The following is a 12,167-nucleotide window of genomic DNA, read 5'->3' as shown; positions in this document are numbered from 1 at the left end:
CCATAACTGAGTGTACAGTGGCCGGATTGATACCCGGAACCACTGCTTGTGGGTGCGCCGGAGCAGCATGCGCTGCATTAGTATTTAATGCTTGCATTACAAACTGAACCAGTCTTCTGTATGTAGTTGCTAAGTCTATATATAAACGACGCACATCAGCCACTGCCAAATTTGCAACCGCAGGATATGGTGTGTAAGTAGCCAATAAAGGCCAGGTCGGACCATCATTACTCAACGGACCTAACCTCACTTGTGCTACTGTGTGTGGGAGGGCGCCATCAAGCCAATTATGGTGTTCTTGATAAGATAGAGGTATCTCTAAGTATGCGTAAGCCCTGTACTGTCCAGGGACATTCGCAACAGTGTATTCGTGAAAAGTATTTCTACCCCCATCAACTGCCGGAAATACGACCCAAGAATAAAAAAGTTCTGTTCTATAGGCTGCATGGGCATCCATCACAAAAGTGACTGGACCCCCCGGACCGTCAGTCCATGTGCTATCAGATGTCCTGTGAGCGGGTGACGCATATTGATTGCTATATTCACTACATTAGGATTCACCATTTGTAAAAAAAATAGCTCTAGGTCAGAGAAAGCACACCAATATCGGGGTTTTTCCCTTTCAAAGTTCAAGCTTGAACAACCAACCACTAAGTAACAGGATGTACCTATACCGTGGTGGCGGAAACCCTCAGCCCCACGGACGTCTAAGCTTACGGAACCGAGGAGTCAAAATATATATGAGACCGAGAGAGTCAGTCGGACCTAAATATTAGAGCCAGACCAAACGTTGGCGGCGCCATGTCGCGTGGGCTCTCATTATCCTAAATGAGACTACTGGATTTCTAGGCAGCAGGATCGATAACGGTGTGGGGGACTGAGTCTGACCCACGTGTAAGGAACTCTGTCACCCTAAATCTGGTTTTTGCTCCGGCTAACTAGCAGTGCCTCATTTCTCCCACGGGGAAGAAATGATTGGGCAGCCGAGCGCATGACATCTTTGGAACTTCTCAGGGAAGTCGTGGTCACTCAGATCCAAACCAACTCTCTCATTTACAATATGATCTCATATACAAATGACAAAGACAGTATAAGTTTTATATAATGTTTTAATAAAAACGACTGTATTTTAGATAATAAGGCGTGAGCCGCAATAACCAGAACAATACAACACAGTAGGATTGAAATAGTCACCAGGAGAGTAAAACATAAGAACAAAGCTATCATAGTGCCTAACAGTTTCTACTCTCCCTCTGCTTGTTCTATTTAGAGCACAGCATGTTAAGCTTCTAGCTTGCCTTTCCGATTCACTGGGGAGACATCAGCCCTCACACCTGAGCAAAGGCCTGTGATCTGGTTCAGCATCTGCAACGAGGCAGTCAGCGTCTAGTTGTGGTTCCCTGGTCGGAATCTCCCTCTGCTTGTATTGGGACAAGGAAGTGATTTTATAACTAACATGTCAGCGTGATCACAAAATGTCCCTACGCAGGAATGCCAAGTCTAAACTCCTACCACGTCTATCGGCAATGTACCAGACTGTATCCTTGACTGAAGCACAGAGTGAATATGTTATGGAGAACTCCAGTGCTGAAGTAGGCAAAACAGTGTGATATGAATAAAAAACAAAACCGTAGAACTGGCTATTTGAAAAATAACAGTACGAAGCCTAATAAAGAGCATTTAGAGCAAAGTGCACAGAGGCGCTAAGCTGCCAGCAAATGAATAAAATACATCCAGGGCAAAGTGCACAAAGGCCTAAAGCCCGAAGCTAACGCGCAAAGGATACGTAAAACCAACAACACTACACGATCTGCCCAGAGAGTCGGTCGTATCCAGTCCACAACGAATCATGAACTTCGCTGCATCCCTCCTATCTGTTACATCTTGGGAATGGACAGTCTGGTTCTCTTCTGGAACTGCAGGCAGCACTTGCGCGACCGTATCCCAGAGAGTATGGGATTAGCAGCCCAAAAGGCATGTGGTGTTCACGGACTGCAGTGCTAGACTGTTGGAAGAAAACAACTTTTTCCCCAAATTATCAAGTCTTTTTGATTGTTTGAAAATGGCTCCCTGTTGTGGTTACCCCCCACGTTTTGCCTGATATTGATGCTGACTTGACTAAGAAGTGTGCTGGGACCCTGCTAGCCAGGCCCCAGCACCAGCGTTCTTTCACTAAAATTGTACCATTGTTTCCACAATTGGCACACACCCCTGGCACACAGAAAAGTCCCTTATAAAAGGTACCAGTGGTACCAAGGGCCCTGTGACCAGGGAAGGTCCCTAAGGGCTGCAGCATGTGTTGTGCCACCCTAAGGGACCCCTCAACTAACACATGCTCGCTGTGTAGGAAGTTGGCTCTGTATATACTATTTCAAAGTAAGAAATAGTGTGCACAGAGTCCAAGGGTCCCCTTAGAGGTAAGATAGTGGCAAAAAGAGATAATTCTAATGCTCTATTTTGTGGTAGTGTGGTCGAGCAGTAGGCTTATCAGAGGGTAATGTTAAGCATTTGTTGTACACACACAGGCAATAAATGAGGAACACACACTCAAAGACTTACTCCAGGCCAATAGGTTTTTAAATAGAAAAATATATTTTCTTAGTTTATTTTAAGAACCACAGGTTCCAGATTTACAAACAATACTTTAAATAAAAGGTATTTCACTCAGGTATCTTAGGAACTTTGAATTATCACAATAGCATGTACAGTTTTGGCAAAAATGGCAATAAGCTATTTTAAAAGTGGACACAGTGCAAAAATCAACAGTTCCTGGGGGAGGTATACAAATGTTAAGTTCACAGGTAAGTAAAACACTTACAGGGTTCAAAGTTGGGTCCAAGCTAGCCCACCGTTGGGGGTTCAAGGCAACCCCAAAGTTACCACACCAGCAGCTCAGGGCCGGTCAGGTGCAGAGGTCAAAGAGGTGCCCAAAACACACAGGCTTCAACAGAAATAGGGATGCCCCGGTTCTAGTCTGCCAGCAGGTAAGTACCAGCGACTTCAGAGGGCAGGCCAGGGGGGTTTTGTAGGGCACCGGGGGGGTGGGGGAGGGAGAACACAAGCAGGCACAGAAAGTACGCCCTCAGCGGCACAGGGGTGGCCTGGTGCAGAGTGCAAACAGGCGTCGGGTTTTCAATAGGAATCAATGGGGAGACCTGGGGGTCTCTTCAACGATGCAGGCAGGCACGGGGGGGCTCCTCACGGTAGCCACCACCTGGGCTAGGCAGAGGGTTGCCTGGGGGTCGCTCCTGCACTGGAGTTTGGTTCCTTCAGGTCCTGGGGGCTGCGAGTGCAGTGTGGTTTCCAGGCGTCGGGTTTCTTGAAGCAGGCAGTCGCGGTCAGGGGGAGCCTCTGGATTTTCTCTGCAGGCGTTGCTGTGGGGGCTCAGGGGGGTCAACTCTGGCTACTCACAGGCTCGCAGTCGCCGGGGAGTCCTCCCTGTAGTGTTAGTTTTACGCAGGTCGAGCCAGGGGCGTCGGGTGCAGAGTGGAAAGTCTCACACTTCTGGCGGGAAACGTGTGGTCTTTAGAAGTTGCTTCTTTGTTGCAAAGTTGCAGGTTTGTTGAACAGGGCCGCTGTTCTCGGGAGCTTCTTGGTCCTTTTAGATGCAGGGTAGTCCTCTGAGGCTTCAGAGGTCGCTGGACCCTGTGGGATGCGTCACTATTGCAGTTTTTCTTGAAGTAGGGAGACAGGCCGGTAGGGCTGGGGACAAAGCAGTTGTCATCTCCGTCTTCTCTGCAGGGCTTCAGGTCAGCAGTCCTTCTTCTTCTTAGGTTGCAGAAATCTATCTTCCTCGGTTCTGGGAGCCCCTAAATACTCAATTTAGGGGTGTGTTTAGGTCTGGGAGGGCAGTAGCCAATGGCTACTGGCCCAGAGGGTGGCTACACCCTCTTTGTGCCTCCTCCTTATGGGGAGGGGGGGCACATCCCTAATCCTATTGGGGGAATCCTCCAGCTGCAAGATAGAGGATTTCTAAAAGTCAGTCACCTCAGCTCAGGACACCTTAGGGGCTGTCCTGACTGGGGAGTGACTCCTTGTTTTCCTCACTATCTCCTCCAGCCTTGCCGCCAAAAGTGGGGGCAGTGGCCTAGGGGGCTGGCATCTCCACTAGCTGGGATGCCCTGTGGCGCTGTAACAAAGGGGGTGAGCCTTTGAGGCTCACCGCCAGGTGATACAGTTCCTGCAGGGGGAGGTGAGAAGCACCTTCACCCAGTACAGGCTTTGTTCCTGGCCACAGAGTGACAAAGGCACTCTCCCCATGTGGCCAGCAACATGTCTGGTGTGTGGCAGGCTGGCAAAAACTAGTCAGCCCACACTGGAAGTCGGGTATGTTTTCAGGGGACATCTCTAAGATGCCCTCTGTGTGTATTTTTACAATAAAGTGCACACTTGCATCAGTGTGCATTTATTGTGCTGAGAAGTTTGATACCAAACTTCCCAGTTTTCAGTGTAGCCATTATGGTGCTGTGGTGTTCATGTTTGACAGACTTCCAGACCATATACTCTTATGGCTACCCTGCACTTACAATGTCTAAGGTTTTGCTTAGACACTGTAGGGACATAGTGCTCATGCACCTATGCCCTCACCTGTGGTATAGTGCACCCTGCCTTAGGGCTGTAAGGCCTGCTAGAGGGCTGACTTACCTATGCCACAGGCAGTGTGAGGTTGGCATGGCACCCTGAGGGGAGTGCCATGTCAACGTTGTCCTTTTCTCCCCACCAGCACACACAAGCTGGCAAGCAGTGTGTATGTGCTGAGTGAGGGGTCCCTAGGGTGGCATAAGACATGCTGCAGCCCTTAGAGACCTTCCCTGGCATCAGGGCCCTTGGTACCAGGGGTACCAGTTACAAGGGACTTGCCTGGGTGCCAGGGTTGTGCCAGTTGTGGAGACAAAGGTACAGTTTAGGGAAAGAACACTGGTGCTGGGGCCTGATTAGCATGGTACCAGCACACTTTCAAATCATAACTTGGCATCAGCAAAGGCAAAAAGTCGGGGGTAACCATGCCAAGGAGGCATTTCCCTACACACTGCCATAGCAGATTGTGAGTGTTGGTGGGGAGAAAAAGGCAAAGCCGACTTGGCATCCCCCTCAGGATGCCATGCACACAAAATACTGCCTGTGGCATAGATAAGTCACCCCTCTAGCAGGCCTTTCAGCCCTAAGGCAGGCTGCACCATACCGCAGGTGAGGGCATAGGTGCATGAGCAATATGCCCCTACAGTGTCTGTCTGTTCTTAGACATTGTAAGTACAGTGTGGCCATATTAAGTATATGGTCTGGGAGTTTCTAAAAAACAAACTCCACAGTTCCATAATGGCTACACTGAATACTGGGAAGTTTGGTATCAAACTTCTCAGAACAATAAACCCACACTGATGCCAGTGTTGAATTTATTACAAAATGCACACAGAGGGCATCTTAGAAGACGCACCCTGTATTTTACCCAATCCTTCAGTGCAGGACTGACTGGTCTGTGCCATCCTGCCACTGAGACGAGTTTCTGCCCCCCTGGGGTGAGAGCCTTTGTGCTCTCTGAGGACAGAAACAAAGCCTGCACTGGGTGGAGGTGCTTCTCACCTCCCCCTGCAGGAACCATAACACCTGGCGGTGAGCCTCAAAGGCTCATGCCTTTTGTTACAGCACCCCAGGGCATCCCAGCTAGTGGAGATGCCTGCCCCTCTGGACACAGCCCCTACTTTTGGCGGCAAGTCCAGAGGAGATAATGACAAAAACATGGAGGAGTCACCCACCAGTCAGGACAGCCCCTAAGGTGCCCTGAGCTGAGGTGACCCCTGCCTTTAGAAATCCTCCATCTTGGTTTTGGAGGATTCCCCCAATAGGATTAGGGATGTGCCCCCTCCCCTCGGGGAGAAGGCACAAATAGGGTGTAGCCACCCTCCAGGACAGTAGCTATTGGCTACTGCCCGACTGACCTAAACACACCCCTATATTCAGTATTTAGGGGCGACCCAGAACCCAAGAAATCAGATTCCTGCACCTGAACTAAGGACTGCTGACTTGAAATCCCTGCAGAGACGACTGAGACAACTGCTTTGGCTCCAGCCCTACCGGCCTGTCTCCTGACTCGAAAAACTGCAACAGCGACGAATCCAACCAGGACCAGCGACCTCTGTAGCCTCAGAGGACTGCCCTGAACCTAAGGACCAAGAAACTCCCATGAGCAGCAGCTGTGCTCAACACCAGCAAGAACTTTGCAACTTTCTTGCAACTTTTAAAGGACTTCACTCTTCCCGCCGGAAGCGTGAGATTTCACCCTGTGCACCAGACGCCCCCGGCTCGAGATCCAGAAAACAAACACCACAGGGAGGACTCCCAGGCGACTGCGACCTCGTGTGTAGCCCAAGATGACCTCACTGGACCCCCACAGTGACGCATGCAAAGAGAATCCAGAGGCTCCCCTGAGCGCGACTGTAAAAAGGGACCAGACGCCTGGACCAAGCACTGCACCTTGCAGCCCCCAGGACCAGGAGTAACCGTACCTCAGTGCAGGAGTGACCACCAGGCGACCCTCTGCCTAGTCCAGTCGGTGGCTGGCCCAAGAAGCCCCCCTGTGCCCTGCCTGCACCGCTAGTGGCCCCGGGGTCCCTCCATTGATTCCTATTCAAAACCCGACACCTGCTTTGCACGCTGCTCCCGGCCGCCCCTGTGCCGCTGAGGGTGTGTTTTGTGTGCCTACTTGTGTGTCCCCCAGTGCTCTACAAAACCCCCCTGGTCTGCCCCCCCCGAGGACGCGGGTACTTACCTGCTGGCAGACCGTAACCGGAGCACCCCTGTTCTCCATAGGCACCTATGTGTTTTGGGCACCTCTTCAACCTCTGCGCCTGCCCGCCCTGATCTGCTGATGTGGTAACTTTGGGGTTGCCTTGAACCCCCAATGGTGGGCAGCCTATGCCCAGGAACTGAGACTTGTAAGTGTCTTACTTACCTCACAATCTAACCAATACTTCCCTCCCGCAGGAACTTTTGATTTTTGCACTGTCTACTTTTAAAATAGCTTATTGCCATTTTAACAAAAACTGTATATGATATTGCTCTAATTCAAAGTTCCTAACTCACATGTGTGGAGTACCTTGCATTTTATGTATTTACTTCAAATCTTGAATCATGTTCTAAAATAAATTAAGACAAGATACGTGTCTATATAAAAACTATTGGCCTGGAGTAAGTCTTTGAGTGTGTGTTCCTCATTTATTGCCTGTGTGTGTGTACAACAAATGCTTAACGCTACCCTCTGACAAGCCTACTGCTCGATCACACAACCACAAAATAGAGCATTAGTATTATCTAATTTTGCCACTATCTTACCTCCAAAGGGAACCCTTGGACTCTGTGCACACTATCTCTTACTTTGAGATAGTATATACAGAGCCAACTAAATACATTGATTCTCTACCCGGAGGTGCGGCAGGGAATGCTCCAGATGAAAAAGAAGCCTGGATAACAAGGCTGTCGAGCGTGGAGTGTTGGGTGAGGAATTTGGGGTCTGATGGCGCAGGCCGATGGTGGCGGGCAATCGTCCTATTCACAGGAGCCCCTGTGCTGGGTGTGGACCAAGTACCTAAAAGGACGTCTGTCAGCGCTTCATTGAAAGGTAGAAAGGGCTCTAAAGAGAAAGACCCCTTGCAGAAACACGTCGGTTAGGATATTAGGCCTAACCTCCATAGAAGGTAGCTCGAGGTCCAGGACCTCAGCCGCCCTTCTCACCACCATGGAATAAGAAGCATCCTCCTCCATAGCCACGCTAGGAGGAGAGAGCATACCAGTGTCAGAGGAGGTGTCTAGACCACTGGCATCACCCAAATCCTCCACCCAGTCCATTTGGGGGTCAAGCTGGTATTCTAAAGGGTCCAGCGTCCCCTCCATACTCTCCCCGTATCCATACCCACAAGAATAAGGGTCTGGACCAACCCTGCACCCAGGAGAGCCCATAGAGAATCGGCATCGAGCGATTTCATTCCGGCTCCGTGTCGTCGGGTATGAGAATGGGATCAGCATTGATTGTGGACCCAACCGACGTCGGGAGTGTCGATGTCTGACCCGACGACGGGGAAGGTCGCTGTGGCACGACTGGCTTCGGGACGGATCCGCAATTGGATCTGGAGGGGCCTTCCGGAGCTGTGGCTGAAGCCGACGACTTTGAAACCGAGGGAACCCCAACCGACTCAGCTGTGCATGAAGGCGCCGAAGGTGGGTCAGACTGACCAAAAATAAGGCGCATGGCCTCGTAAAAATCTTTAAGTTGGGCAGGGGTGGCTCCAGCTCCCAGTAAGTGGAAGAAGCGCAGAGCCGACCCAGATGAAGACTGTTGACGGAGGCCTGGAGCGTCGATGCTCTTCCCGCGTCGTATAATTCGATCGTCGGAGTGAAGTCAAAGAACACTTGTCCTTCTTCGACTTCTTCTTTTTGTGAACCGAATGTCCTGATGATTTGGAGGACGAGGAGTGGTGGTGACGCCGCGGCCGGTCTTGAGACCTTTCTCTCGAACGAGACCGTGAGCGCTGCGGAGTCGAATTCAGAGCATGACTTCAGGTCGTGATCACACTCCAGGCACCAAAGACACACGAGGTGCAGATCTGTCACCGATATAGTTTGGTTACAGGAGTCACAGGGCTTGAATCTGGTCTTGCAGGCCATCCCTCGATGCATCCACAAACTCGGCAAAAACTCCGACAAGTGTCGACGTAGTCAAAAAATGACTATGGTAGCGCACTCCCAATCTGCGTGTAGGCTGGTGCGGAAAGAAAAGAACTGATGTCAGCGCGCCGGGGTGGTGCCTATTTACGTCTTCGACATCACGGGGAGCACAATGCCTGCTGAGTCGACTGATGCCATCTGATGGCTCGCAGAGGTACTGATTGAAGAAAAATCTCTAGATCCAGTCTGACGCCTGGGAAAATTCAAAGGTAAGGAATTTGCAACTAGAAGTCTCTATCGAATAGTGGAATTCATCCCTTTCATGGAGCCCCGTCTCTTTTAAATCATTCTGCCACTCATGCCCATTTAGAGGGAAGCTGATGCAGAGAAAAGCATTGCAAGCCAGCAAAGAGCCTTGCGAGGAGATTGTATTTTTCCCACTTGTTTCAAACTAGTATACCTTATTACTATCCCTCTTAACCCGTTGCATTTCAGTAGAATCACAGCCCTTTTACCAGAAAAATGAATGGTGGAATGATTAGAACATTGGGACAGCATTCCATTCTTTGCCATCCCCATTTTTTACTCTGGTTGTTAGTTTAACAACCTTGTCTCCATTTCTTGTATTTTGATGTACTTTCTTTGTAAATAGCCAATAGAATCTAATACTTTGTCTACAGTATTCCAGCTATTAGTGCCTTTCTGCATGCACAAAATAGACTCATGCATTTAACGTGCTGGACCTGAGAGTTCGCAAATTGTGAAAGATGGAACATTTAACATTGTGATAAATATCTATTATGCATTTCATAGATCTTGACGGTGTTTCTATCAACATATCACTAAAATATACAAAACGCTGTTTTGGGAACACTCCTCCCATCACCTTTTGTGCGTTTGGGGTCTCTCAACATAACAAAGAATCACCAAAAATGGTCGAGATTACCGCTACCCCTACCCCCAGCAATCCAGAGCCCCTTCTTTCATGCTTGAAGTGCTTCAGGTGTTGAGAGGACGCCTCTCCTTGCTCGTATTTTGGCTGCATAGAGGAGGAATTGATGCACTCGCACAGCTGGAAGGTCGGATCGCCTACATCAAATTAGACCTCGCAGATTAGTAACCAACCTTCTTTAGCATAAGTATCCATTTAAAGCAGAGTCCTTTCTTTAATAATTTTTTTATGACATTTTTTGCAACTCTTCACAATGTGCGAAAAAAATTGTTACTCCTATCCTGTGTGGGTACCCGGTCTAATTTTAGTGGAAAAAATAAAATGTTCTTTTTTTTATATATGACCCTCACGCACTCTAGTAGTGGCATGCTTAATCACTGGGTCCACCCTGGACCCCTTAAGCCAGGATGGGTGCAACCATGTTCCATGGAGCTCTTTTGATGATGTTACTATTGGAGAGACTATAAAAATAAATACCTCACACAGAACAAGGTATTTCTTTATTATTTATTACCCTGCGTGGGTATGAGTTAAAACCAACTTGATGGGGATCCCTGTGGTAAAATGGGCCTATGGCATTAAGCTACGTGTCAACATGTTTCGTCCCCTATCTTACGCCCTCTGCGGCCCAGGGCTTTCATCAGGACGTTATGAAATCTGTTTCCCCTGTGTCAACGTGCATTCACTCCTAGTCACACAAAAGTAAAACATACAGTACTAACGCTTAAATGCAAGGAGAGTTTATTAATTTGTCTTTTTGTTATATACGATCGTTGTTCCACTATTGGAATATTAGCTCTACCATTTAGGGTTGGGGCAGCATGTCCTTATAGTCACACAGTCATCAAATGTTGCATGCTGCTACTACACCTACTTGCGGGCCCGCTCTCTCCCGACCTGTCTACTGTCCTCCTCACCACCATGGCGTGGAACTAGGATCCTATGCCGCGTTTTTCTTCTTTTGGAGGTAGTTTGCCTTCTGAGTGACCTAGCTGCACTGCAACAACTATCCTGGGACCAGCAGACTTGGGGTCAACTTTTGAGTGTCGACTCTTGGTCCCTTGGGCTGCACGGTGGCGAGGAGCAGTAGTTTAGGAATTTGGGCAACCAACTCGCCCCAGCTGCCTTCGTCAGCATTTTCGGCCCTGTGTTGTGAACATGATGTCAGCCAACCCGCCCTGGGAGTCTGTTGATTCAGTCAACTTCTCCAGGAGCAGGAACTGTGTTTAAGGGAGCTGTGAGAACTATTTCTCAAGGTACGTAACTTTTTCCAGTTTCTTCAGTATTTTCAGGAAATATGTATGACGTCTTATTACAGTGAGCAAAATCTGAAATCATTAAAATCTACAAATTTCTTTCCATTGATAGATAAACCCTAAAAAATTACAGAGTGAGCTGTCAAGTTGGGAAAGCGTTGCCAGTCCATCTCCCGTCTGTACTGTTCCGAATCAGAACGATGCTCGGGAGGGGAAGAGGGCTGGTCTCTCGCTCTCCTTTGCGTGGGAGAAAAGGAAACTGGACAATTCAACAGCAGCAGCAAAAAAAGAACCAAAAGAAAATATGAACAAGTGATACCAAACTGTGGCTACGAGATTACATACAGAAACTGCACCAAGACTAAGGTCCTTGTGTAAGAGTTCCATTTTTTTTAGGCCTCACTTGAAACTCTGTGGGAATCTTCGAAGAAAAAAATCCTTATATATAAATATATATATAAATATATATCTATCAAACAAGCAGCACTAATAAAAATGTTGAAAGATGATAAATTATATTTTTTTGAGCAGACACAAATCTATTGGGTGAAACGCAGATGAAACACCGCTTGGGATTACTTAAGCACAAAAAACCCAAACGAGACTTGAGGAACTTTGATACTTTCCCCGTTAGATGTTCAACGGGACTAGTTGTCCTGAGAGAGAGCGAAGAGCACCTGATTTCCTCCTCGCCTTCGTCTGGAACAAGTGTCTGGCCTGCAGAAAAGGTGAAAGGAAGAAAAGTGGTCGGTTGCCTGCAGGAAGGAGGGCGGTCTTTCCTTGTTAAATTAATGCTGTTTGTATCATTCCTAAACGTTATATTCTTTTCATTGCCCTCTTTCCTGTGATTGAACTTGTGCCTTCCCAATTGTGCAATGTTGGATTTGATTTATGAACACCGGATTTTTGTGGGTTTCCAGAAGGATTGTTATAAGTGAGGATTCACAATGAGTGGAATTCAACATGGCTATCTCATGCATTGTACCACTGAACCTGGCACAGAACAGGGTTTATTTGCTTGAGTTTTAGGATGAAGATTCTGGGTGTGGTACCGAAGACGGTGGTGGTATAGCAATATTGTTATCCTTGCTTTTTTATAGAAGAAATACCTCAGTTGTGAAATATAATTTTGTCTCCGTTGTGTGGTCCTTATTCTCACACCCTCATCATATTCTGTGTAGCATATCATTGGTTTCTGACTACTTACGCACACCCCCTTTCCATGGTGTATGCTGTCCCTGACCATCTCCATCCAGGTTACGTTCAACTCTTGTAAAATCACATGAGATTACACACTAAGG

The 12,167-nt window shown here is 48.2% G+C and overlaps 1 protein-coding gene across 4 annotated transcripts in view; it reads left to right on the top strand.

The window, feature by feature from the left end:
* PPP6R1 (protein phosphatase 6 regulatory subunit 1) overlaps nt 1-11,379 on the top strand; it is a 745,577-nt gene extending 734,198 nt beyond the window's left edge. For 3 of the 4 annotated variants that reach the window (XM_069200759.1, XM_069200761.1, XM_069200758.1), the window contains one exon: nt 10,979-11,148. In XM_069200759.1, coding sequence (XP_069056860.1) covers nt 10,979-10,982 — 4 coding nt within the window. In that variant the 3' untranslated portion in view covers nt 10,983-11,148. Of the gene's footprint in view, nt 1-10,978 lie in introns of all 4 variants that reach the window. The other variant, XM_069200760.1, reaches the window with a different exon arrangement.
* The last annotated feature ends 788 nt before the right edge of the window (nt 11,380-12,167 follow it).

This window comes from Pleurodeles waltl, chromosome 7, assembly GCF_031143425.1.
Source record: "Pleurodeles waltl isolate 20211129_DDA chromosome 7, aPleWal1.hap1.20221129, whole genome shotgun sequence".
NCBI classification, from domain to species: domain Eukaryota; kingdom Metazoa; phylum Chordata; class Amphibia; order Caudata; family Salamandridae; genus Pleurodeles; species Pleurodeles waltl.
The sequence above is the reverse complement of the archived record's forward strand: the minus strand, read 5'-3'. Positions and strand labels throughout refer to the sequence as shown.